This window comes from Thamnophis sirtalis, unplaced genomic scaffold (assembly GCF_051295495.1).
Source record: "Thamnophis sirtalis isolate CommonGarterSnake01/CBP01778 unplaced genomic scaffold, rThaSir2_p1.2 scaffold_1, whole genome shotgun sequence".
Classification (NCBI taxonomy): domain Eukaryota; kingdom Metazoa; phylum Chordata; class Lepidosauria; order Squamata; family Natricidae; genus Thamnophis; species Thamnophis sirtalis.
Genome location: NW_028261381.1, coordinates 162,055,740 through 162,082,623, shown reverse-complemented (window position 1 = coordinate 162,082,623; position 26,884 = coordinate 162,055,740). Strand labels below are relative to the sequence as shown.

Sequence of the window (26,884 nt, the reverse complement as noted above, 5' to 3'; positions counted from 1 at the left end):
CCGCCCTTTTCCCTGAGGGGACTCAGGACGGCTTACAACAATGGGGGAAGGGAGTGCAAAACAAGACATAAAAGAAACGTGAATAAAAAATTAACTATAAAACACAACATTCATTATGGCTAGTCTAGTATGATCTGTTTTTGACAAACCCATGTTGGCTTTGGGCTCTCGAGCCGGTTTTCTCACTTTCTGAAGGGGGGGAATCACATCAGCAATTCTATAGTGGTTCTCCGGTACTCCAGGAGCTCTGACAGATATAGTTTCAGTTGTTTGGAGATCTCATCCGCCAGCTCCTTCAGATCCCTGGGGTGTAACCCGGTCCTGGGAATTGGACCTTGCCTAAGATAGACAGGCTACCATTTCTTCCCTATCTCATCTTGGGTCCCTAATCTGAATTTGGGGTGCTGTTTTTGATAGGTTGGATAGTTTATCCCTGCTGGTAAAGACAGATGCCAAGCACGAGTTAAATAGTTCGGCTCTACCCCTGCTGCCTGTCACCTTCGGGCCACTTTCTCCCAGCAAGGGACCAATTGTTTCCTTAATCTTTCTTGGTTTTATCAGGCGGGAAGATGCCCCCCCTTTTTGTATTTTATTTTATTATTATTATTGTTGTTGTGATTCTTGTTATTATTATTATTTTACCTTTGTGGCAGGCCTTTATTGTGAGCCTTAGCTTCCCTCCCTTCATCGTTACACACACTCTAGTGGCCGCCCATTAAACTCCATCGGTGTTTACATTCAGAATATCTCTGCGCTAATCCTAGCCATAGAATCATAGCACCCTTATGGCCGGGGGGAAAAAAGGGTCAGATAGGCTGGTCCCCATGCCAGAACCCACCACAAACTCAGAATGGGATGCCCGACTATGAGAGATCGCAGAAGCACCTCAGATAGCCTATGAATTTAGACAACTTTCGCTGAGGGCAGAACATATAGCAGGGGTGGGATACATCAGAGCCGACTGGCTCAGCCGGACCAAGGGGACAGTTTGGAGCGGAAGCTGCAGCCAGCAATCTTCAAGGAAATGGCAGAGTGCTTCGGACACCCGGAGATCGACTTATCCGCCACGCTCTCAACGCTCAGCTCCTGAGGGTCATCTCCAGGTACCAGACATGGGGGGGGGCAGAAGGGGCGGACGATCTGCGAAGCCCCTGGACCAGGGGTTGTCGGTAGGCCTTCCGCCCTTACCCCTGATCCCCAGGGTCATAGGGGAAACCCTTCGGGAGGGGGCAGAAGGGGTTCTCTTGGCGCCTCTCTGGCCCCGGAGACTGTGGTTGCAGAGCTCCAGTCGCCTTCAACGGAGAGGCCATGGAGATTCCCCCTGGAGGGAATATCCCTTAACCAGGGGTCGCTGGAGCACCCAGACCGTCAATGGCTCCAGCTGACCGCTTAGCTCTTGGAACGGAGCATCCTGGGGAAAGACCCTCCCCCCCCCCCCAGGGTGATGCAGACTATCCAGACTGCCCGCACACCTTCCACAGAGCGTATATATGGCTCCATGTGGCAGGCCTCTGCCTCATGGTGTAATTCCCTGGGGCACAATCCTAGCCAGGCCTCAGTGCCTCAGATTCTGGACCTCTTCCAGGCAGGCCGGGACAGAGGGTTAGCTTCTAACACAATTAGGAGACAGGTCCCAGACTTCTCGCCAGTTGTCCTGCGTGGCAGAAACCAGAGCTTGACTCACCTTCCTGTGGTCAGACAATTCCTCAAGGGGGCTTCCAACCCCAAACCGCACGCAGCGTTCAAGTACCATTCCCGGGACTTACACAGGGTAGGGGACGCTCCAATAGGTGCTCCATCTGAGCCTTTACGAACAGCTTCCCTTAAGTTACTGATTCTCACGGTGGCCTTTCTGGTGGCCATCCCCCCCGCCAGGCAGATATATGAACTGCAAGCTCTCCACCGGGGAGGGTCTCTGCTTCCCCCACTAAGACAGAGTGGGGTTACGCCCTTCATCCCAAGGTGGGCTTCTGCTTCCATCAAACCCAGGAACTGATTTGCCCAACTTCTGTCCAGACGGGGGGGAAAGAAGGGGCTCACTCTGGGCATAAGGAGGGCCCTGAGGATTATCTCAGGAGAACCAGGCCAGTCAGGAAATCCGAAGCTCTGTTTGTTTCCTTCCAAATAGGGGCCTGGGTAACAGGGTGACTTCCACCACAATAGGTAGGTGCTTGCAAACCTGCGTTGCCACTGCATACCAATCACAGGGCTTACAGACACCAATCATATCACAGCTCACTCCACGCGGAGCGCAGCCACATCCAGGGCCTGGGCCACGCAGACAGCCCTGGCCGGAATCTGCAGGGCAGCCACGTGGGCTTCCCCCTCTCCCTTGCCAGGAACCATAAACTGGACTCTTTTACCCCGCAGGGCAAAAGCCTCTTGGACGCAGGGCCTCTTGGACGCAGGGCGTTGCAGGTGGTTCACAGGGCGGAGCCCACGCCTCAACTGGCACAAGCGGGGGACATGGGGCCTCTGGGGTCTCCCTCCCTAGGGACGTGCAGGCTTTGGTACGTCCCATCCTGGATACTCCTCCCCCCTCACTATGGAGAAAGGGCGTTGGTACTTACCTGATACGCCTCTTCTCATAGTGGGGGGAGGAGTATCCAGTCCCTCCCTGACTATGTTTGTACGACTAAGTTTTATGTTCACAGTTTTATGAAGTTATATAAATATTGATGTTGAAGACGATAAAAGCTAAGAACTGAATTAAGAGTCTGGAGTGAATGGTGCAACGAGTCGGATGGAGCTCTTCGTCAAAAGAATGGGTAGTCCTGCTGGCCAGGGGGCGTTACCCAAAGAGCTTATCTGACTCATCCAATCATGAGAGGACAAAGTCAACACCCATCCTGGATACTCCTCCCCCCACTATGAGAAGAGGCGTATCAGGTAAGTACCAACGCCCTTTTACATACATGTACGTGTCTTTGCGCATACACACACACAAACACACGGATATATATTTGTAAATACTTTCTTAAACTGAGATAATTAAAGATGACTTCAATGTGGTTTTAAAACTTCACAATGTTTTGAGGTTTTGGACTTGGATGTTGGAAGGAAGCTTTCAAATGAAACCCTTTCTTCCATTTCTGGCTGGGCTTTCTTTTTCTGCACAAGACTCTCCCAAACCTTTCCAAAAGAGCTTCCTCCACATATTTTTTTTCCTTCCGAATTTTTTTTAAATTTGTAAATGTCTGTGTTGGCTTTCAAAAATCTTGCCTTATTTAGTCATATTTGGCTGTGTGAATTTTTACAACTGAAGATAAAGAAACAAGACTTTGTGCTAGACACTAATTGCCTTTAAAGTCTGCATCCAGCCTCTTTGCTAAGTACTACAGTAGTGCATTTGGAAAAAAGACAGCTGAAATTCATATAACTGACTTTCCCCCCCCACAGAACATAACAGTATCAACTTGTAAATCAAATGCAGGGCATTTCAGATGGGCTGACTACAACTGCCAGAATTCATTACTGTTGGTTGTACCTGCTGAGGATGTTGGAAGCTTTAGTGCAATAACATCTGGAAGTCAATATGTCTCAGTCTCTTTTTATTGTAGGCTTCTGTTTTGAGCCTGTTTTTTTTATGCTTCTTGATTTTCAGCCTTTATTGTTCAGGCTAATAGATCATATGAATCACTTCCATTGCATACACTATTTTGATAGTATCAATACAGGTAGCCTTCGGCTTAAGAAATCATTGGTTTAGTGATCATTTGAAGTTACAACAGCAGTGAAAAAGTGACTTATTAGCATTTTTCACACTTACAACGGTTGCAGCATCCCCATGGTCATATGATCAAAATTAGGACGCTTGGCAACTGGTCTATATTTATGATGGTTGCAATGTCCTGGTGTCAACCTTGCAACCTGACAAGCAAAGTCAGTGGGGAAGCCAGATTCACTTAACAACGGTGTTACTAACAACTTCAGTGTTTGACTTAACAACTGGGACAAACAGGGACGTAAAATGGGCCAAAACTCATTTAACAATTGTCTTGCTTAGCAACAGAAAATTCGGGATTCGTAGTTCTTCATTACAGTACTATAGCCCCTTTCTCTTGGATCTGTGCTTTATCAGCAAACTACAACAAAACACAGCAAACTGTTAGATATTTTTTGTATTTCAATTTATAAAAGTTTTTTTGTGTTCTTAGAATGAGCAAGATGGTTTAGAAGCCTACGTATGTCTGCCTATTCCAATAGCCCCCCAGAAAGCAGAAGTTGACTTTTCAAAGTCTTGCTGACTTTTGAAGGCTTCACTTGTCGTTCTCACCCAAAACAGGAAGATCAGACGAATCCCCTTTTGGGTCTGCTAACTATAGAATACCGGATGCTACTAATAATTGACAGCTGGGGGTTGGGGAGAGAAGGTGGAGGAAACATGTCTATGGTCATCATATATGCACATGTATTTATATTGGTTATCTATCTGATGTCCACCTCTAGAATTGAGTTATCTTGGTTAAAAACAATTTGTCTCAAGTATTCTTAGGTGCAATATTTTTCAATATAGATTAGGAATGTAAGAAGTTTCCTTGTGCCATACTATGTATTTGGTCTTTTTTTTTCCCTATCTGGAGTTGCTAAGATTTAAAGCTGGAGCTTGACCTATCTAGGGTGGATGGCCTCTGTGTGAGAAACCAGAAAAGTGTGGATGGCCTGGTCTGCAGTAGGAATGTAAGCCGAAGGGCTGGATTTCCATATTTAGGGCCAATGGAAGAGGCTGATTTGCTTCCACTTCGAATTTATGGGGTTTGAAGGACTGAGGGGTTCTAGATCGAGTGTTTTAAGTCATTGGAATTGGCATGGTTCTCCCCCCCCCCCCCAATTCTACTTGACTATCCTATTCCATTGCTGATGGGGTGCCAGGGAGCTATTTCAAGGAAGTGGTCTTCAATTTGATGACAGTTTCCTTCTAATACAGTTGCTGCTTTGTGGGGATCCAGACCTGATTACCAGGGAATGTGGCCTCAAGTTGTTGTTAACTAGCATCAGGTCTCTATCCCAAAGGTGCTTTTTGAGGGGGCAACTGGACTTTCTTTTTTTTTCTTTTGAAGACGTTTCTCTTCTCATCCAAGAAGCTTCTTCAGCTCTGAGAGGATAGTGGGGAATGGAAGGATTTATACTCCTTGCAGACAGCTGGTCATTTGCATTCTGTTAGAGGATCACTGAAGCACTTGGAGGTTTATCTGTGTCCTCAGGGTCACCTGAGTGGTGCTCCTGGTTCCTGTGGTCGGCAATTGTTCTCTGGAAATCCATTCCTACTCCCACACCATGGATTTCCAGAGAACAATTGCAGACCACTGGAACCAGGAGCACCACTCAGGTGACCCTGAGGACATAGATAAACCTCCAAGGGCTTCAACGACCCTCTAAAGGATGCAAATGACCAGCTGTCTGCAAGGAGTATAAATCCTTCCATTCCCCACCATCCAGTCAGAGCTGAAGAAGCTTCTTGGAAGAGAAGTGAAACGTCTTCAAAAGAAAAAATTAAAGTCCAGTTGCCTCCTGAAAAAGCACCTTTGGGACAATCATGACTTGGATGACTAAGAATCTCTACTGAGAAAATGGATAAAGATCCAAGACTTGATGATGGACAAGTAGACAGGCTGGATGTAATGATTGAAACTGAAATTTTGCCTTCTCAGAAACATGCACAGGCAGGTGTCAGATTCTGCACCAATATTGATTCTAGAACTCGGGTCTTATTGATCTATTGTGAATTCTTGTCTACATCCAAGATCACTATAATGAGGTATCAGGTATGAATGCCTATATATATTAGCTTCTACCTTAAGGGTAAGTAAAGGCACTTGGGTGTATTGGCTACCCTTTGGGATCCCTCCCTGGGCTCTTGGGTCCTGGCCGTGGTGGAGATCTTTACCCAGTTCTTGGTACTGTGGAGACTTCAACCTCCATGTGGAAGAGATTAGATCCAGTAAAGTCTAGGACTACGTTGCTTCCAAGCAACTGCAGATTTGTCCCAGGTAATCTTGGCTCCACCAAATAAGTGATCACATATTAATTCTTGTTTTTATCTTGGAGCTGCTATTATGTGTTCTGGATCTTATCTTTATCCTAGATCACTTCCTGGTGCAGGTATTGTTGTCTTTAGCCATCACAGAACTAGATGCATCCAAAGGTTCTGCCCCTTCATTGTTGGATTTAAATGGTTTCTCATGGGCACTTAGGGATTTCCCAGACCATATGGTGTGTGAATTAGTCAAGAGCCTTTATTATTCCTTGTAAAAGGCAACATCTCTGATCCTTAATGAATCATTGCCCAATAGCTTTTCTCTGCAGCTCATCCTTGGTGGCTTTTTGGATTTCACAGAGTCTCCAGGAGATGAAGCTGCAGAAGCAATGCTTTTGAGAACAAGTAGAGAACAATGTAGTGTGAATCTGATTGAGCACTGTAAGGATATATGCCAAATTCAGGCCTACTCCACGGCACTAAGCTAGTGAAAGAGTTCTTACTGCTCCTTATTATATCAAGGGATTGTTGTCCAGGTGCCCTTTTGGGGGACTAATTCCTCTCTAAGAACTGCCATCTGGCCACTATGATCAATTAGCAAAGCATTTTGTTCAATTTGAATCATTATGGCCGGCTCTCTGGAATGGCTTCCTGTTGGAGTTTTATTAGCTCTAACATTATCTGCTTCTCCCACCCCCCCCACCCCCGCAAAAAGAAAAATGAAGTCAGAGCTCTTCCAGAGAGCAATTGGAACTTAACACCTTCTAATTGTTAATAGGTTTTTTCAGCATATTACTCTATTTTTAATTGCTTGTTTTAAGTCACTGGGACTCTGGATGGATGGAGAGATAGATCCTGATAGATAAAACTTGGTGAATTAAAGAAAGGTAGAGAAATTCATAGTATTTATCCTATTCTACAAGTTTGCATTTTCCAGAATTTCAGCAACTAGCTTTCCATAAGGGAGGAAAGTTTCAAGTTCCAAAGGGGAGAATTTTCCTATACCTTAAAAAATAATCAAGCAATCAAGCATTTACCATATTAGTTTGATAGCTAATAGTATTTCTACCTGGAGTTTTTAAAAAAGATTTGGGGTAACTTATTCTTTGTTTAAATACCATGTGTATGAGATCATATCATATTTTTAATATGTTTATATCATTACAGGCAGTGTAATTATGCAAGCTGAAAAAGAGTGCAAAAGTATAGTTTGCAAAAAAAAAAAATTACTTTAAGAGCTACCCTTCTCCCTCAGATGAATGAAGCTAAATGTTTTCATCTCTTTTCTCCCTTAATTTTGGAATTTAGGGCGAAAGAAAAACTAATTACAAGGTTTAAGATTATTTTACCTTTTAAAACTTCTAACGCCTTCCCCATCATTGGGTTCACCCACTTTTTGAGAGCAACTTACTGGCAACTTTCAGAGTTGATAGAACAATATTTTTCATAGAAATGAAAATGATTCATATAATGTGGTAGAAGTAATATAAAACTTGAACATGTACTTTAATACATATCTGCATTATAAAGATTAGGGATGCAAAATAATTTCCAACTGGATTCAGCAGATGTTTCCAATGAGAGATTAGCTTTTAGAACTTAGTCCAGTTACCTTTCATAGCTTGGGTGCTATAAGCAGCTCAAAAGAAAATAAATGAAAATATTTCAATTATAATGTCAGAGGTTAGCATTTTTCTTCTTTTTCTCTACCTTTCCAAACCCCATTCATATGATACCATATATTTTAAAGTATCAAGCATGAGAATATATATTATTACTCATTGTTGTAAGTTAACCGGAAGAAGACAATAAAGTTGCAAATAAGATTTGCATAATTGTTGTCATATAGAGCATGCTTTATGGGGGAAGTAATATGCAGAACCTTGTATCACATGAAGGTCACACGTTACTATTTGCTTTATTGATGCAAGAGTTGGATAAACTGTCCCATGCGATTATAATTTATCTATTAAGAAAATGTGTACGGCTGCCCAGCTCACTCATGGTGGCTCTAGGTGTCTTACAGAAGAAAGTGCTTATTATTGTATTGTTTCTCTTTTGGTCTTTGATAATAAATGCTTCTACTTGTCCCATTGTATGGGGTTTAATGGCTAAAAAATTAAAATTTAGCTAGCTAGCAGTAGGAGCTATACTCCAGTAGCAGAGCACATGCATTACATAAACAATATCCTTGGTTCATTGTTGGCATCTCTAAGACTTGGAGAAAATTCAGACAGCTATAAGTAATACAGGGTTAGACTAAACCAATATAGCAATAGCAGCAGCAATAGCTGTTAGACTTATATTTTGCTCCATAGTGCTTTACAGCACTCTGTGAGCAGTTTACAATGCCCCCAACAATCTGGGTCCTCATTTTACAACCTTGGAAGGATGGAAGGCTGAGTTGATTCTGAGGCGACCAGAATCAAACTCCTGTCCATGGGCACAGTTAGCCTGCAATACTGCATTCTAACCACTGCACCATTATAGTTCCTAATATCCTAGTTAAGTATGAGGCAAATTACAGTTACTATATGGAAGCATAGCCCATGGTAAAGCATCTGACTTGCATTTTGTTCCTGCCATTTTCAGTTATAGGGTTTCAAACTACAGACGTAGCAGCCTTAAAACATTGGAAAGTTGTCAGCCAGAACACACAGTACTGTATCATAATCATTGGAAATAAAGTCTTTTTGCTTCATTTCAGGCCTTTGGGAATGCAAAGACAGCCCACAATAACAACTCAAGTCGTTTTGGAAAATTCATCCAGGTCAACTACTTAGAGAATGGCATTGTCCGAGGGTAAGTGCTGCACACATGTTCTCACTGTGCCATCAAGTTGTAATTCTGGTAATGGACAATAGAATTCAAAAGAAAAAACTAGTTCCTACATTCATAAGCAATTATCTCAGCACTGTGCTGTTTTCTGTCTTGAAAGAGATTTTGATAAATGTATAAGGTCTGCTTTTGCACTGTTTTTTTTTTCTTGGCTCCCAGGGCTGTGGTTGAAAAATATCTCCTTGAAAAATCTCGCTTGGTGTCTCAGGAAAAAAATGAAAGGTAAGGGGTTATGGACTCTGTAACAGAGACTTCATTTTTGCTTCATCCAGGCAGCATAATCAGTGACATTCATTTTGTACTTTACAAAAAAAAGGTATCGTGTACTAAACAAGAATGCAGAAAGAGGTTAATTGCTTTCGTTTACAACTGTATTAATGTTCAAATGACATGTCATCTGAATTTTGGAAAACCAGGTTTGACCTGGTTATTCATCCAGGTGAATTTGGTTCATCGGATTTGAAATAATTTTCATTTTTAATTGGTCTTTCTTTGAAACACACTGTTGTTTCAAAGCAAACATGTCAGATCATCCTGCATGACTCCATAGAGAAGCTATTGAGATTTATAAACATTTCAATAACTTTAACAAGAAAGAAGAAAATGAAGGTTAACAAAGTCTGGTTTCCAGCTCTCTATGTCCCAACAAAATATAACAAAATAGCCCTTAATTAATGAACCCCATTTAGAATCTTCAGGAGTCTCACCTGAAAAATAATAAACAGTGGTGTGTTTTAAAGACAAACCATCCCAAACAGCTCCTTTGGAATTTTATCTCTGAAGACGTCAGCCAGAATTGTTGGCAAAACATCGGGGAACCAAATAATTAAAATACAGTCTTTTAGCCCAGAAGCTCCATCACCAGTGGATTTAGAAAACATGTTACAGCTACAATCATAAAATGTTTGCTGAAGGCAAACTTACCTATTCACATAATATTCCAAGCATGCTGAGTTACACAATTCCCATTTAATGAGCACAAATTAGAAAGGTTGTTGCTTATTATTTCTTCCAATTCCAAGGAACATTCTAAGTGTGGCTTACCTTTGCTTTTTCTGAACAGATGAGCACATGTTCAAAACAATACACTGGATTGCATTCACTTCTACTTAGAATGCTAACAAACCATGCCAGTATACTACATGCCATAATTCTATTTAGTTTTATTTTGATTAAAAATAATTTCACAAAGGGGGGTCTGTATACTTTTGTGTAAATAAATGTCAGGTGAGGAACAGGGTACGGCTTTATCAAGAAAGATGCCTGAAGGTATTTCCCTTGATGGATATGTTACTAAAGAGCATATTAAATACTTCAACAATTGAAAAGAGTTTATAATTAAAACATTTCAGAGTAAAAATGAATTGGAAGTAAAGGTACCACCCCACTTGGAAGGAGTTCCATGCTATTGATGCCATCAACTAAAAGGCCCTTATCTCTGTACAAAAACCAGATTCTCAAAAGCCGATATTAATATTGGATTAAATTGTTTCTTTTAAAGTAGAGGTGTCAAACTCGATTTCATTGAGGGCCGCATCCAGCTTGTGTTTGACCTGGGGGGGGGGGGGTGGCAACTTGACGTCACTCATGTTAGGGGTGCCTGTGATGGGCCGAATGCTCTGCCAGGAAGAATGGACTCCTGAGCTCCGTTTTCGCTGGCAGAGGGTTGCAGGAGGCCGGCCCAGCCAAAAAACGGAACTCCGGAGTCTGTTTTCTCTGGCAGAAGCACCACAGGCCAATCCTTCACTCTTTCCAGGGTGGCCCTGTGGGCGAGATCTTCAGCACGCCCGGGCAGAATCTGGCCCCCAGGCCTTAAGGTTGACACCCCTGTTTTGAAGGATCCTTATAGATCCCAGATGTTTCTGATATTAATTTTAGGTCATCTTAGTGATTTTACTGAAGATGCCCAGGTAAGAATAATGGAATTGGGAGTCAGACCAAAGTACTGCTAATGGAAGGCTGGTGTGTTTGTTTCTGTAGGAACTACCATGTATTTTATTATTTGCTGCTGGGTGCCAGCGAAGAAGAGCGCAAAGAATTCCACCTCAAGCAGCCTAAAGACTACTTCTACCTCAATCAGGTATACAAAGGCTTTTTTGTCCTGACTTTGGCTGACAATCACAAGGCTTTGCTATGTTTTTCACTCTCAGGAAGCGAAGGGAACCCCAAACAGACGTCCTTTGTGCCTCCGAGAAAAATTGCAAAGATCTTACTTAAATCAGAAGTTGTGTGTCTTGTTACATGTAAAATGTTACAGATCTCTGTCAGCCAGTTGAATATCCCTTAACTATTTTAAGGCTTTTTAAAAAAAAAACCTGTATGGTTTTCTTTTAGTCACATGTTAGGAAATTATTTCTTAATAAGAGGAATAATATACTCTTTATGAAATTAATTTTATTTATTTACGCAGAAAAGCAAAGCAATATTTGTGAGATTTCTAACTTTGTGAAACAAAATGTGGAACTCGATTCACCTATCACTGATTTAAGGGTGGGGGTGGAGGCCTTATGCTGTATTGAATGGTTTGTAAGGGAAGAAGAGTTGTGCTAGGTCTCCCTCTCACCATCTGACATATGGTACTGTTTTGCTCTTGAAAACGTTTTTAGAATGGGCAGATTCTTATTTCTCCCAGTAACTATCAGGGTTCCAAATAGCATCCAAAAGTAAATCAGAGTCCAAGGCAAAGTATTGCTCAAAGTTCCAATTTATTAAGAGAGTCATTTTGGCATTTCTGAGAAAACACAAATCTGAAAGCTTGGGCCTTATTATCAGGGGAGGGCTTATTGTTTTGGGGTTGCCGGGCGGCTACTCTCTTGCAAGCGGGCTCCCAAAGAACCAGGCACAGCCTCAGGGTCGAACGGCTGTGTTGCGCTGTCGCAGCAGCACTACACAGCAGCCATGAGGTGACCACGCTCACAAGCAGCCTTCCAACAACCCTCCTTTCCAGCCAGGCACAGCACCATTCACTGACTTAGGGATATCGCCAAGCCGCGTGAGCGCCTGTTCACCACGCTTCGGCTCCTGTGGCTTGGCGCCTTCGGAATGCCCCTAGGTCAATGAATGGGGCTCTGCATGGTTGGAGAGGGGAGTTGCGCGAGTAGCTTTTCTGCTCCCCACTCGCGCAACTCCCAGGCTGACGATGTCCTTGCCTAACTGTCCCTGCAGAGCCAGGGCATCTTGCTGCTGCCGCCGCCACCACTGCTACTTTTTCTGCGGCTTCCAAAGCACTGAGGTAGGATGCCAAGTCTTCTCACAGTTGCCGCTCTGGGAGTACGCTCTATGGTTGTGGGCTGGCTGCTGGCATACTCCCAGAGCGTACAACCATAGAGTGTACTCCCATAGCAGCAACTGCCGGAAGACTCGGCATCCTACCTCCGTGCTTTGGAAGCTGCAGAAAACGCCATGCGGCAGCGGCGGAGAACAGCAAGATGCCCTGGTTCTGCAGGGACAGTTAGGCAAGGACATCATGAGCCTGGGAGTCGTGTGAGTGGGGCGCGGAAAAGCCGCTTGCGTAACCCCCCTCTCCAGCCATACAGAGCCCGATTCACTGACCTAGGGGCATTCCAAAGGCGCCAAGCCGCGGGAGCCAGGGGCAGCAAACAGGCGCTCACGCAGCTTGGCAATACCCCTAAGTTAGTGAATCGCACTGTGCTCGACTGGAAAGGGGGGTTGCTGGGCGGCTGCTCGTGAGCGTGGTCACTTCATGGCTGCTGTGTAGTGCTACTATGACAGTGCAAGACAGCCGTTCGACCCTGAGGCTGTGCCTGGCTCTTCGGGAGCCCGCTCGCAAGAGAGCAGCCGCTTGGCAACCCCCCTCTCCAGCTGGGCACAGCGCTGCTCACCCACCTAGCAGTATCCCGAAGGCACCAAGCAACGCAAGCCTTTGCCCTCCACCTTGTTCCCGTGGCTTGGCACCTTCGGGATACCGCTAGGTTTGTGAGCGGTGCTCTGACTGGCCGGAGGGGGTTTGTCCAGGAGGCTTATTTTCAGGGGAGGGCTTTCATTTTTGTCCACCCAAAAAATGTGGCATGGCCTTATTTTCAGGACATGCCATATTTTCGGGGAAACATGATAGTCTGTGACTCCTTACAATCCCCCCTCCCATTTTCCTACAATAGAAAATGCATAGCAGAATAATGGAAATTGTAGCAGACCAAAGAACCAAAAGTAAATATGGCTGCAGACCTGACAGTAACATTGGTAGGAAACTGATTATTCTATTCTATTTAAATTTGGTTTAGGGACTAAAACAATCATGATTCCACCAGGGGATTCAAACCAGGGCGAAAGCACAGGAATTCAATTCTGTTCTATTATATTTGACATTATGCTCTGCTTTGACATAGGCTATGTCTTCTCTTAATGGTACTTCTACTTGGTCCTCTTCTAGCAACTGAAAATCTGTTCCTTTATTAGTACCTTCCCCTCTTCTGCAGTTGCAGTCAAAAGGAATTGCCATAGGACAATTGTGGTAAATGTTGTCGGTAGTAGATATTCCTACTTATACTTGCAAGTTTGGATTGTTTCACAGAATAACTTGAAAATTGAAGATGGAGAAGACCTCCAGCATGATTTCGAACGGTTAAAGCAAGCCATGGAAATGGTTGGTTTTCTTCCAGCAACAAAGAAACAGTAAGCTATAATTCAGCTGTCTCCTTTCAGTTTTCAGACACGCACAGAAGGATACACCATATATTATATGATGCCATTTTCCATTAATGTACTAAATGAAACTAATCAAAGGGCAGAAAATTATGTTAAACACTCATAGGTATTAACTCTTGCCTAAATAAATGTACATTCTTATCATACTCTAATGGACAAATGTATATGACACTCAGTAAACATATTCTTCATCTGAAAAATACATTAGCCTGCTTTTCACTTTCACAGAATTTTTTCAGTGCTTTCTGCTATTCTCTACCTGGGAAATGTTACTTACAAGAAAAAGGCAGCAGGTCGAGATGAGGGGCTGGAAGTGGGACCTCCTGAAGTGCTAGATATTCTCTCACAGCTTCTGAAGGTACCTCACATCTTTCTACATTATAATTATTGTGTTGGGCAGAGAAGACACCCCTGATCATTGGGCACAAAAAAAGATCATTCACTTTACCCCTGTTAAATAGCATTGAAAAAATGCATATAAGAATGCAGTGGTACCTTAGTACTCAACTGCTTTGAAACTCATCGAATTTGGTACTCAATGCATTTTGATGTCAAAATTTTGTCCCAGTACTCATCGTTTGTTTGGTACTCAACGCACAAGCTAGAATTTGTCAGTGTCGGCTGCCTTGTCACTCACGACATTATTCCTTATGGGAAAAATTTGTTTGGTACTCATAGTTTTTGGTATTCATCGTGCCTCCTGGAACCAATTAATGATGAGTGTCAAGGTACCACTGTATACTGAATAGGATGTATGTATGTATGTATGTATGTATGTATGTATGTATGTATGTATAGTTTCTGTATTGATAAACTTGAAACTACTTACATTTTAAAACTTAAAAATCAAGCAAACATTTACGCTAATTAAATATCTGAGTAGGGAAGAAAAAATGTGCACTGTTAACTTCCCTGCCTTCAGAAAAAGTCAGAAGTGCTAAACATAAACAGTACTTCTTGAAGTTAATTTTTCATGAAATCGTTGCTATTATTGGACCCTGATCCAATAATAGATACATGAAATCTTGGTCTGTGAATGCATTTGGAGCAGCATTGAATGCAATTTGAACATTGATATATAAGAAAAGGTTGACTTTTAAGTAGTCATGATCCAATCCAGTCCTATTTCAGGGTATATGGCAGACCAAGCATGTGAATCAAGGCTATTAGGAAATGAATGGAAAACAATAAAAAGTCTGTATTTGCATGCTAATGATGGTGTGCTAATGGAAAGTTATAAGTGCGATGTTACACGATTACATGTGAGATGTTTTGTAATGCAAAATCTGTTGCATTATCAAATCTCCCTTTTAAAAGGGAGACAAAATTTTGTCATTTACACTATCTTGCTTCAAAGCTTAAGATTAAAACCAACCAGGAGGATTCTCCATTTTCTGCAGCAACTTTATAGGAACTGGATAAGTTACAACCTACAGGAATTTTGATTATCAAAATTACAGATAATTACAGGTCATTTTCATCCTGTATTTCCATGTCAGGTTGTTAATTTCAGCTCTTCTCCCAGGTGAAACGTGAAACCTTAGTGGAAGTGTTGACAAAAAGAAAAACTGTGACAGTGAATGACAAACTGATCCTTCCATATAGCCTCAATGAGGTGAGTTCCTAATGGTAGATTGGGGTTAGTAAGATTTTTAAAAAATAAAATAAAATTACAGATGGCTCAAATTGTAAGGGCAACTTTATTTTTTCATATATAATATTTATAGGATAACTTGTAACAATTCTGAGAGTGTATAGTCACAAAGCAATAAAGCTAATTAAAATTCAGTAACACCAAAAGAAAACTATATTGCAGGGTCAAAATAAAAATTTCCAATCGCCAGAGGATATTGCTTAAGTAGCATATTTTTTTAAAAAAAGTAATTGGTTTCCCCCTCTACAGTCTTAATTTTTTTTCTGCTGATATCTAAAAGATGGTATGTTTTTTGCAATTATGAGATGCTTAATTGGAATCAGGGGGCATAAAATGGAAAATATAAATTATGTAAGTATGGTGATGATTCCTTGGAAACCAATGAATAAAAACGCTAGCAATGTTTAGTGATTTTTCATGACCCTCAGAAAGACTCAAGAACAATACGGGTTACCTGAAGGATCACTTTTTTTTTTGAAGAAACTCTACCCGTCCAGCTAGATCAAGCGGAATGGGCATGCTGCAGATCCCATCCACCAAAGAATGTTGGCTGGCGAGGATCAGAAGACAAGTTTTTTGCAAAGTGGCCCCTTCCCTCGGGGATCAGAATGTGCTAGAGTTTCATAAAGCCCTAAAAACCTGGCTTATTCCCAAGCCTAGGGTGACGAATATGTCCAGGGCCTCATTTCCTGGCTATTGTTTTTATTGTTTTAAAATGTTTTTAATATTTTTAACTGTAATGTATTGTTTGGGATTGTAAGCCTCCCAGAGTCATTGACTGAGACGGGTGGCTATAGAAATTGAACAAACCAACAAATAAATAAATGAGGAAAAACAAAGTTACAATGGAGCTTTCTTGGTGCTTTTAATTTGCAGGCCATCACAGCTCGTGATTCTATGGCGAAGTCTTTGTACAGTGCCCTCTTTGACTGGATAGTTCTACGAATTAACCATGCACTTCTCAACAAGAAGGATATGGAAGAGTCTGTTACGGTATGCTTCCAGGAAACAGATGATTCTTGCTTCTGAGTTGTGGAACTGCCTGTCACCTGGCTATTTTTTTAAACAGATGGGGGGGTGTCTGATTTTGAGAAGGGACCTCTTACAGTATATTTGGTTTTGAGCACATCGATATAGTCATGCCAGTCTCCTGATTCTGTTCCCATCCCTTCCCATGCCTAGTGCTTGTCCATTGGGGTACTCGATATCTTTGGTTTTGAAGACTTCAAAACAAACAGTTTTGAACAGTTCTGCATAAACTATGCAAATGAGCAGTTGCAGTATTACTTCAATCAACACATTTTCAAGCTTGAACAGGTAAGCAATGGAAGAAAAGAAGAATTTGTGCTCTTTATTTTGCAGATTAAAAATGGTGTTTTTTAACTTTACAGCAAGGTAATAATATGTGTAAAAACAGGTTGAATGACAGCAATATTGATTTGGGATTTGACATCTTGCTGACAGATTTCAGTTTGCAAACCTCTATATTTTATTTTTTTTCTATTAAGTATGTTGTTTATAAACTACTTTCCAACATTAAACTTTTAACATAAAAAATTATTGCAATCAAATGTATGTTGTCATAAAACATTTTATGCCACAATATTAAAACATTCTAAAACATTTTTATAATCAGTTGCTAATGTTTGAATGTGCAACATGGGCTGCTTTCAAGGCAGATACATCTCTCTATGGAGCTTTTCAAGAATTTTTCAAGTACGTTCAAATACCTTAAGTACATTAGAAGCTCTGCTATTGTTGATGACACTAAATAATCTGGTAATGAAATACCTCTGAAACCATGATCCAGGGATTCATGGGTTGTCTAATTGGTTCTCAAAATGGTCATTTATACAAGAAAGCCATTGTTATGTTTGTAATTGCTGACATGTACCTTTCTTTATTAGCCAAGGTCTTGATTTGGAAGGGGAGATGTTCTTGCTTTAAAATTATAAGAGCTCTCGGGTCCATTTAATTCACATTCTGTTTATATATATATATATACACAGTCCCAATTATATATATATATATATATATATATATATATATATATATATATATATATATATATATATATATATATATATATATATATATATATATATATATATATATATATATATATATATATATATATATATATATATATAATGAGCAGATAATTCTGAGAAACTCAGAACCAGAATAAAGTGACAGCCCTAGAGATTTTGTTCGTCCACAGTAGCCAGTAAGATACTTCTTTCTCCTCCAAGAAAGCCACTTAAACAGATGGTTGTCACCTTATGATATTCCCTAAACCATGTGGTGCACAAAGAGTTCATTTGTTTTGCTGTCCTCAACTGCCAGTCAGATGACGCCCGAGTTCTAATATTATGAGAGGTAAAGAGGTAATTGTATATAGAGAAAGAAAAGCAGTTGATGCCTGATTTCCAGCATTTACTTATTACAGGAGGAGTATCAGAGTGAGGGGATTTCATGGCACAACATCGACTATACAGACAATGTGGCCTGCATCCATTTAATTGGCAAGAAACCAACTGGTCTGTTCTACCTACTAGATGAAGAAAGCAAGTAAGTAGAGCTAGCTGTGGGACTAGGAGAACTAGTATTTTTGACAGCTAGTATTTATTGAGATTTATATGCCGCCCTTTTCCCTGAGGGGACTCAGGGCGGCTTACAACCACAAGGAAGGGGAAGTGCAAGGTCAAAACAAACAATATGTGAACAACAGAAAAATAGTAAAAAACCCAACTTTCATTCAACAATCAAACACTCGGGCGGGTAATTAGGAACCTATCCCCAGGCCTGCTGGGAGAGCCAGATCTTGAGGGCTGCGCGGAAGGTCTGGATAGTGGTGAGGGTGCGGATCTCCATGGGGAGCTCGTTCCACAGGGTCGGGGCAGCAACAGAAAAGGCCCTCCTCCGCGTGGTCGCCAGTCGACATTGACTGGCAGATGGGATTCGGAGGAGGCCCAGTCTGTGCGATCTAATTGGTCGATTTAGGGAGGTAATCGGCAGAAGGCGGTCTCTCAAGTACCCAGATCCACTACCATGGAGTGCTTTAAAGATGGTCATCAATATCCTGAAGCGCACCCGGAGACCAACAGGTAGCCAGTGCAGCTCGCGGAGGATAGGTGTAACGTGGGCGAACCGTGGTGCGCCCACTATCACTCGCGCGGCTGCATTTTGGACTAACTGTAGTCGCCGGATGCACCTCAGGGGCAACCCCATGTAGAGCCCGTTGCAGTATTCCAGTCTAGAGATCACAAGGGCTCGAGTGACTGTCGTGAGCGCCCCCCTATCTAAGTAGGGCCGCAACTGGCGGACCAGGCGAACCTGGGCAAATGCCCCCCTGGTCACAGCCGACAGCTGGTGATCAAAAGTCAGCTGTGGATCCAGGAGGACTCCTAAGTTGCGGACCCTATCTGAGGGGTATAAAATTTGACCCCCCAGCCTAAGCGTTGGTATATCAGCCAAATTATTGGGGGGGAAACACAACAGCCACTCGGTCTTATCCGGGTTGAGTACCAGTTTGTTAGCACTCATCCAGTTCTTAACGGCCTCCAGACCCTGGTTCATCACGTCCACCGCTTCATTGAGTTGGCACGGAAAATCTACAATAAATATGAAAACAAAGTATAATGATATTCCCTAAATATTCCCCCCCCCAGCCCTCCAGGAATACTCTACAAGCCTCCTAAGGGCTATTAATGCACTTTTTTTGAAGAACAACAGGCCTGTTTTCATGAAAAACGGGCTGTTTTGGGGAGGTTTGCAGAGTGCAAAAACTTTTTTTAAACAAAATTTGCCACTTTAAAACCTTGGTGCATCTTATACGCCGCAAAGTGTAAATGTGAAGTTGGGAGGGAGGGAAGATTGGAGAAAGCACAGCCTCTGTCCACAAATTTGCAGCTTAGTAAGCCATATATATAGGGATGAAAGTAACAGGAAGCAAAGCACATTTAGGCATATATTCCCCCAAAACTAAATATTAGATCATTTGGAACAGAACAGTCCTGGGAAGAACAGTCATAAAGTATCAGGGGCAGAAATATAAGTTAAATATTTATTGAAGCATGTGAACGAAAGGAGAGACTTGTAAGTGGGACTAGAGGATTTTCCAAAGTGATGTTTCCATGATTAATGATACTGAATTTATTAACTGGGGTTTTTTTGCACTATATCTTCTGTTAAAGATGAACAAGTGGACATAGCTGGGGCTCAGGATTTGCTATTGAACTTTAAAAATGTATGACTTGTGAAATTAGGCAGATAGGAGTCTGAACACTGTCTGCTTGGAAAGGCACAAAGTTCTCTTCCCATTAATAGTGGAGGGTGAAATTATGCAACCAGGAGCAATTAAAAGAAGGAAGGGGTAGCCTTTATTCTACAATGATACTTACCAAATAAAAATGCAAAGCTACCATGACATGACAGTTAAAGAAACATGCACGAATTCAATAGAATTTAGAATCTTACTTCCAAGAGGTTACGAATTGCCATGATGTAGAATTTCTAAATTTTTAGTCTGGGAAGAAAGCAGAAACTAGGAAAAAGTTTAATTATTATTTTTAACTAAATCCTCTTCAGTTTATAAAAATTCTTAGGAGAGATGACGGATACTTTTAAAGACGTAGCAACAATGGTGTAATTAAAACTGCTTATAAAAGAATATCAGTAAATGTGAATGGAATGCAGCCAATCTTCTTACCTGCAGAATTCCTTTCTACATTTGGAAACTTTTGATATCATCCCCTCCCCAGTTTGCCAGGTTTAATCTCTACTGATAAAGATAATTTCTTCTGCCTGTGGCTTCCTCTTTTGCTGCTTGCAGTTTTCCACATGCCACTAGCGAGACGCTTCTTGCAAAGTTCAAACAGCAGCACGAGGACAGCAAGTTCTTCATTGGAACTCCTGTATTGGAACCTGCTTTCATCATTCAACACTTTGCTGGCAAAGTGAAATATCAGATAAAGGTAATCGGAATGTGATTCCAGATGCAAAATGTCAAGGAATTGCTTTTGGCTTAATCAGCAAAGAAAAAAAAAGTCTGGTTGTCATAAGAAGATCCTTGCTGGTTGAAACAGGCCAAAACCCATCCTTTAAAAAAAAAATCTGATCTTGTCAGTTTGGAATGGAAGTTTTACAAGAGTTTCAATAAAAATGATCATTTTTCTTCATCATTTGTACATAATTTATGTCTGTAAGCAATCCAGTCATGAGTCACAGGGACACCAGGTCTCCAGTGAGTGATTGAAGCCGTAGGTTTTTCTTTCCAATGTTGAATAACTATTCACTTTAATAAGAACTCAGACAGGGATGGGCTTCAAAAATTTCAGCAACGGGTTCTCTGCCCAGTTGCTGGGTGGGCATGGCCATGGTGGGCATGCTCTACTCAGAGTACTGCACCACAGCGGGGAGGGGGGGACTTTTTGCTTTTCCCAGGCTCCGGACACTTTCCTCAAGCCTCTGGGAGTGCACAAACTGTTTCCTCCAGGCTCTGGAGACCCTCCTGAGGCCAGAAACAGGCCTGTTTTTCCACTTACCTCACATCCAAAATGGGCTGCGTGGAGACTCGGGAGGGCAGAGGTGGGGCAGGGTGGGTGGGACCAGCTTTGGAGGTTCTCCAAAACGGCCATAACATCACCTAGGGCTTCTCCCAAACCAGGGCGATCCCGTAGCAGCCCATCCCTGGTCACAGAGAATCCATTGCCATTGCCCAGTCATCATTGTAATAGAAATGTACTTCAAATGTATGTGGACATCTCAAAGTATATTTTATGGTACTGATTTCCAGCGGTGAACCTGCTGCCAAGCATGTCTTGAAGACCTCAACCTTTAGCATGGTAAAGAAGGGAAGGAAGACACGCAGAGTCATGGTTAAATCCACCTATCCCTTGAGCATAACCTTGGCTATGTGCCTCGGTTTCCATGACCATTCTTCCTTATAGGATTTCCGTGAAAAGAACATGGATTATATGCGGCCAGATATTGTTGCCTTGCTGCGGAGCAGTGACAGCACTTATGTTCGGGAGCTGATTGGAATGGATCCAGTGGCTGTTTTCCGGTGGGCTATCCTCCGTGCAGCAATCCACGCCATGGCTGTTTTTGCAGAAGGGGGTCGCCAAAGAGCTGAGAAAACAGCAGGTAAGCACAAGCACAGCAGAAGTAATCAAAATATCGACATCTACAGTTTAAGAGTATAGAAGACTTTCAGTCTTCAGGTAATGTAATCCAGATTAATTCCTCAGCAATTCCAGTTAAAACAAACTTAGATGGCAAATGATGACTGACCCATGCTGCTTAACTATCTGAAAAGATGGAAGCTATGCTAGGTTGAATATAAATTAGTTGAATTTGGAATAAGGCGGGCTCATAACCTTCATACAATCTGCCCATAGAATTGCTTTAAATGTGATATTTATGTAGTAGTTTATACTTACCTACTTCATGTAATACTACTGATGTTATCTATTTTACTTTAAATTTGTATTTCTGATTATTGAAAGCCAACTAAGGGTCACTTTTGATTTTCAAAAGGAAATAAATGCATTTAAATGAATTATAAATGATCCTCCTTCATGCCTCTTGTCACTGCTTAAGAGTCTTTCTGAACAATTAATAATCCAAAGAGGAACCAACAAACCAGTTTCTTCATTGTGGTTTCTGCGATTCACACAGATGGATATTGTGCAGGTTCCTTTGGAAACTTTCAGAGCTTAAGCCACGCCTCCTGTTTTCATTGCATCTATAGATGTGGCTCCTGTTGATCCCTCAGTTATTTTAAGCAACTGTGATAACAATTTGCTACAATATGGGTGTTTTTTCCCAGAGTACTTTTTTGAACATTGCTCAAAAATGTTTTCATCATTTTCATCCTTTGATTGATCATTTCCTTGCCTTCTCTTGCATTCTCCTATTGGTTTGGGTTTTGTTTTGGGCCCATCTATGGGCTCTTTTCATTTATTTAAACTTACGATGAGCAATCTGTTTGTTTGTTTCTTATGCCACCTTTATTATTTATTATTATAAATAACTCAAGGTTCTGAACATCCCTAATGCTCCTTCCTACCTCCCCGCCCCCCCTATAATTGTTGAAATGGCCGTGAAGGGCCAATTCCACAAATTCCAAAAGTATGTGAAAAATCTCCTCCATCAGATCTTTTCAACAAGAATATTTTTTGCTTTGGAGCAGGGGCCTCCAACCTTGGCAACTTTAAGCCTGGCGGACTTCAACTCCCAGAATTCCCCAGCCAGCTTTCCCCATTTTCTACTTCCATTTTTACATGCTTTAGAACTGCTAGGTTGGCAGAAACTGGGATAAGTAACAGGAGCTCATTCCATTAGGCGGCACTAGAGATTCAAACAGCTGAACTGCCAATCTTTCTGATCTACAAGCTCAGCATCTTAGCCACTGAGCCACCTTTATAGCTATAACCCCCTGTATAGTTATAGCTTCTGCTATAACTGTGTGTAATTTAGGGGATTCGGAAGGTTAAGCTATAGACACACAATTATTTGTAGATACTTCCATCTGCAGCGAATGATCTCTTTGAGGGCTATTGCCATATATCTCTCCTCCTGAACTCTTTGAATTCTTGAGCTTGCAAGTTTCAAGAGACTGCTAAGGATTCAGTTTCTGAGGTTGAAATCCTAGACATCAAGGCAAGCACTGTCATTCCTTATCCAGAGAGCATTGTGATCATATTCAATCTCTACTGTACCTCATTCCTACCATCCCAAGCCTCCCACACATCTTTCTTTGTTCTCTTACTTCACATTGGGTCAACAGAAGGAGGTTAGATTCTCAACGGCAGCCAACAGAGAGCACATTTCTTTTCCCCAAAGACCATAACCGTATATAGTAAACTCCTGGAGTCACCATACTGTTTTTGTAAGATAAAGAATGGCGCTCGTTTCTCTTTATCCTCTTCATTCGTACCAGTTCAACAATGTGAGGATTTGAACACTTGTAATGTCCTAGCTTTTTTGTTACATTTAAATGACCACATTTGGATTTTTTTCTTGGCTCCATATCTACTTTCCTGCTTATTTAGCTCAATCATTGTCCCACTGGAGATATCTCAGTTTTTCACATTCTTTATTTAAAAGTTTGACAGGTTCACTGAATCTTTTCCAATCTCTTCCATCTCTATTACAAACCCAGAGGTTATTGTTAGCCTTCAGAGAAGTCAATGGCTGTCCAAACTGACTGATTACTTTCATGGAAGACAACCTCACTGGTCCACTATGAGACCTTAGAGAATTTCTGTACTTATCTTTTCAAATGCATCTTTCTATTGCACTGGTGTCTCCATTCCAAAATGATCCTCATCTCTTTCTATATTTGATAGTTCATGCAAAAATAAATTACCTTCCACAATATTCCAAATGAACCACTGCAACAGTGTGGCCTTATTATAAACTCCAAAGCAGCCCTTACCTATTAGAGGATAATCAGTTGGGACAATTGGTAATGTAACTTCTCTTCTGAAGTATGTACAGTACCTTGAAGCAGTTAACGATGGGGGGCACTCTAGACTTTCAGTTTTGCTAAGTATTTCAAGATGGACTTTTGGGCAGTGTGAGATGCAGCCTTTGCCAAAGCAATCCTGTCATCGATTGCATCATGATTATGCATCTGACACCACCCTCTCCCTGAACCCAACCTATTCCACTGGGTGATTGCTTTGGAAAAAATGTGAGGAGAAAGAACTAGGGTATTCTGTGTCAAGCTCCTTTTTAAAAAGTGGCATTTAATATACAAACCAGCCCTATAAACAGCTTACTGCTCATTCACATTTTGAGACCATTATATAAAAAAAGCTACTTATTTGCCTGCAACCTGTTCAAATGATCACCTGGGTATTCCCATTATTCTGTTTCCACTTGGTTATTTTGCTGATTTTTGGTTTCAGGTTTTGCTAAATCAGCCTCAAGAACTGAGACTGGGAGTCATTTTAAGTTATTTAATATGCAGTAATACTAGTGCCAGTCTCTAAAAGATTCTGAATTAGCTTTTACACATGAAGGATGTAGGTCAAGACGGCCACTCAAATAATCCCATTTATAAAAGAGTAACGTTGTTGGTGAAAGCTGGCAAAAGCTACAGCGGTTATGCCAATATAGATTTTCCCCCCTTTCCTCTAGGGGTAATACGCCATGGACCCAGGATCCCACTTGGGGAATTGCAACACAGCAACACCCCAATTGAGAGAGTTTATCGGTAAGAAGCACATTTAATTGGTTTTTATTATTGTTGTTACATTTCTATCCTTGTCCTGGTTTCTTTTGACAAAGGACCATTCCTTGCACTGCACTGGTTTCTGATCTTGTTTTTCGTTTTACCAAAATAGCCCCTAGATGTTTGTTTTTATATTTAACTTATAAAGAACTATAGATAAATTTGCAATCCCTCTGGAAAAAACATGGAGATGGTGAATGATAAAGATTCTCTGCTTCTCAACAAGGGACCAATGAGCTCTTATGAGAAATTCAGTATGAATTCAGTATTAAGTAGGATTGCTGAAATAAGAAGCTCTGAAAATGGGAAAGGAAAAAAACCCACAAAATTTGACAAAGAAGTAGTAGAGAAGATGCCAAGTTACTCTTGCAATGCACTGATTTCTTCATCATACCCCAAAAATATAGCCCCAGTTAAGATCGTCAGTCAGACGGACGCCTTTAGTACTATATTTCCCCAAAAATAAGACAACTAGAAAATAAGCCCTAATGCATCTTTTGGAGCGAAAATTAATATAAGACCTGGTCTTATTTTCAGGGAAACACAGTACCTATTGGCAGTTTTAAGGGATATCGTTTTACCCTATTAAAAATACACATATATAAATTTATCAGTTACATTTTGCAGTCCTAGGATACCAAATACTAGAAACACAAGAGAATGTTAATGGATTCTTCCTGATACTTTTTATTTCCTTTTGATATGCTGTGGCTTTCTTGATGATGTTCATCCATTCCCTGGCATACCAAAGCACAGTTGTTTCTTGTTGTTGTTTTCCTTTGGAGAAGGCTTATAAGAAGATGAAACTTGGGAGGGTGAGGGTACGTCTGGCCAACTTAGCCTGAAGCTTTTTGCCTTTCTACCTGCCTTATTACTTGGTTGATTGAGCATCGTTGCATGTTCCCCTTTTTGCAGCTGTTCAGTACTTGATTTCTCATTTGATTGCTCTGAGGATTTTGATATAAACGCTTTCGAAGACATCATTGCTTCCTATGAAAGCAAGAAGTAAGTGGGTAAAGGTGGAGGAGGAGCTTGCCACTGTGGCAAGGGAAGCACGATCCTGGGCAGACAGACCTGAGAATGACCTGGTTCAGAAAACCAGGGATTAAAAAAAAGTCACTGGAGTCTTCTCCTCCAGCTTCATTCCAGAAGTCACTGGAACTCACCCTTGGGGTGTTCTTAGGCAACTCAAAATACTGCAGATATAATGGAGCATACAGGCAGTTCCTCGACTTACAACCACAATCGAGCCCCAAATTTCTGTTGCTCAGTGAGTTTTGCCCCGTTTTATGACCTTTCTAGCCACAGTTGCTAAGTAAATCATCACATGACTTTGCTTGTCAGAAGGTCACAAAAGTTGATCACATGACTCCGCGACACTGCAACCGTCACAAATATGAGTCACTTGCCAAGTGTTTGAATTTGGATCACATGACCATGGGGATGCTACAGTGGTCATAAGTGTGGAAAAATGGTCCTAAGTCACTTTTTTTCAATGCCTTTGTAACTTTACACAGTTATTAAATGAACTGTTGTAGGTCGAGGACTACCTGTGTTCCTTTTTTTAATGCTGAAGTGGAATGCTGTAATTGTATCTTAAATTTAAAATATGTAGAGGAGGAACAGGGCCTCTTAACAAGTGGAAAGAAGTGTGTTTCAGAAGAATGAAGACTGTTCCTCTGCCCAGGAATGACCTTTTTTTACACTTCTGTCACCTTTTTTTCTCTTTCTTTTTTCCTTGGCTTCCTTTCTTGGTTTTCTTTGTTATTAATTTCTGCCTCTCTGGAGAGTGGCAAAGGTAAGTTTTTGTGTTGGATAAAGCTGTCCACAAGCATGCTGCATGATTTGGAAGGCTGATAATCACTCATTTATTGGGGCACTTTCCAGGCTGACTGTAGGAACTAAACATGGAGCAGAATTCATTTGCAATTTGTGTACAATCTTACTCAGAGGATATATGTGCATTAGAAAACTAGAAACCTGAATTAAACCTGATTTTTTTTTCTGGTACAGAAGAATCTTATCTGGAAAACTAGTTTCAATATTCACATCTCATTCGGGGACTGTATTTTTATCTGCAGGGTATACTCTGTGGGGAATTTGTGCACCTTTCAACCACTGGATCATAAAACAGGTCTAAAAATACTATGCCAAATGAATAAATAAATCACCCAAATCATTATTTATTTATCTGAAGGTTGACACCCAATCTTATTTGGCATGGTCTCTGATGTAAAAATACATTGATAGCTGGGCAATGGCCTGCTATGAGTACTACTTCATTGAAACTGATAAAATCTTCTCCCACAATCCAAAATGTGAACAGCTTTGGAGGCATCTCCAAAATAGCAATCTTTGTCACATTCGATCTTATGTTACCAAATCTACAAATATTCAAGATGAGCAAGTTTTAAGATACGGTCAGCTCAGGAGAAAAACCTCTTGTTTGACATTTTCAGAGCCCATATGACAATAGCGGGCTAGCGACTCCTTTGTTTAATTCCTG

General features: G+C 41.3%; 1 protein-coding gene across 9 annotated transcripts in view; it reads left to right on the top strand.

Moving 5' to 3' along the window:
- Nucleotides 1-26,884, top strand: part of MYO9B (myosin IXB) — an 86,019-nt gene that overhangs the window by 16,482 nt on the left and 42,653 nt on the right. For 5 of the 9 annotated variants that reach the window (XM_087702035.1, XM_087702012.1, XM_087702021.1 and 2 more), the window contains exons 3-15: nt 8,685-8,779; nt 8,975-9,037; nt 10,796-10,895; nt 13,347-13,447; nt 13,709-13,838; nt 15,006-15,095; nt 16,011-16,127; nt 16,317-16,451; nt 17,584-17,705; nt 19,969-20,110; nt 21,086-21,281; nt 24,285-24,360; nt 25,294-25,383. In XM_087702035.1, coding sequence (XP_087558161.1) covers nt 8,685-8,779; nt 8,975-9,037; nt 10,796-10,895; nt 13,347-13,447; nt 13,709-13,838; nt 15,006-15,095; nt 16,011-16,127; nt 16,317-16,451; nt 17,584-17,705; nt 19,969-20,110; nt 21,086-21,281; nt 24,285-24,360; nt 25,294-25,383 — 1,457 coding nt within the window. The remainder of the gene's footprint in view (nt 1-8,684; nt 8,780-8,974; nt 9,038-10,795; nt 10,896-13,346; nt 13,448-13,708; nt 13,839-15,005; nt 15,096-16,010; nt 16,128-16,316; nt 16,452-17,583; nt 17,706-19,968; nt 20,111-21,085; nt 21,282-24,284; nt 24,361-25,293; nt 25,384-26,884) is intronic. The other 4 variants (XM_087702047.1, XM_087702053.1, XM_087702028.1 and 1 more) reach the window with 1 other exon arrangement.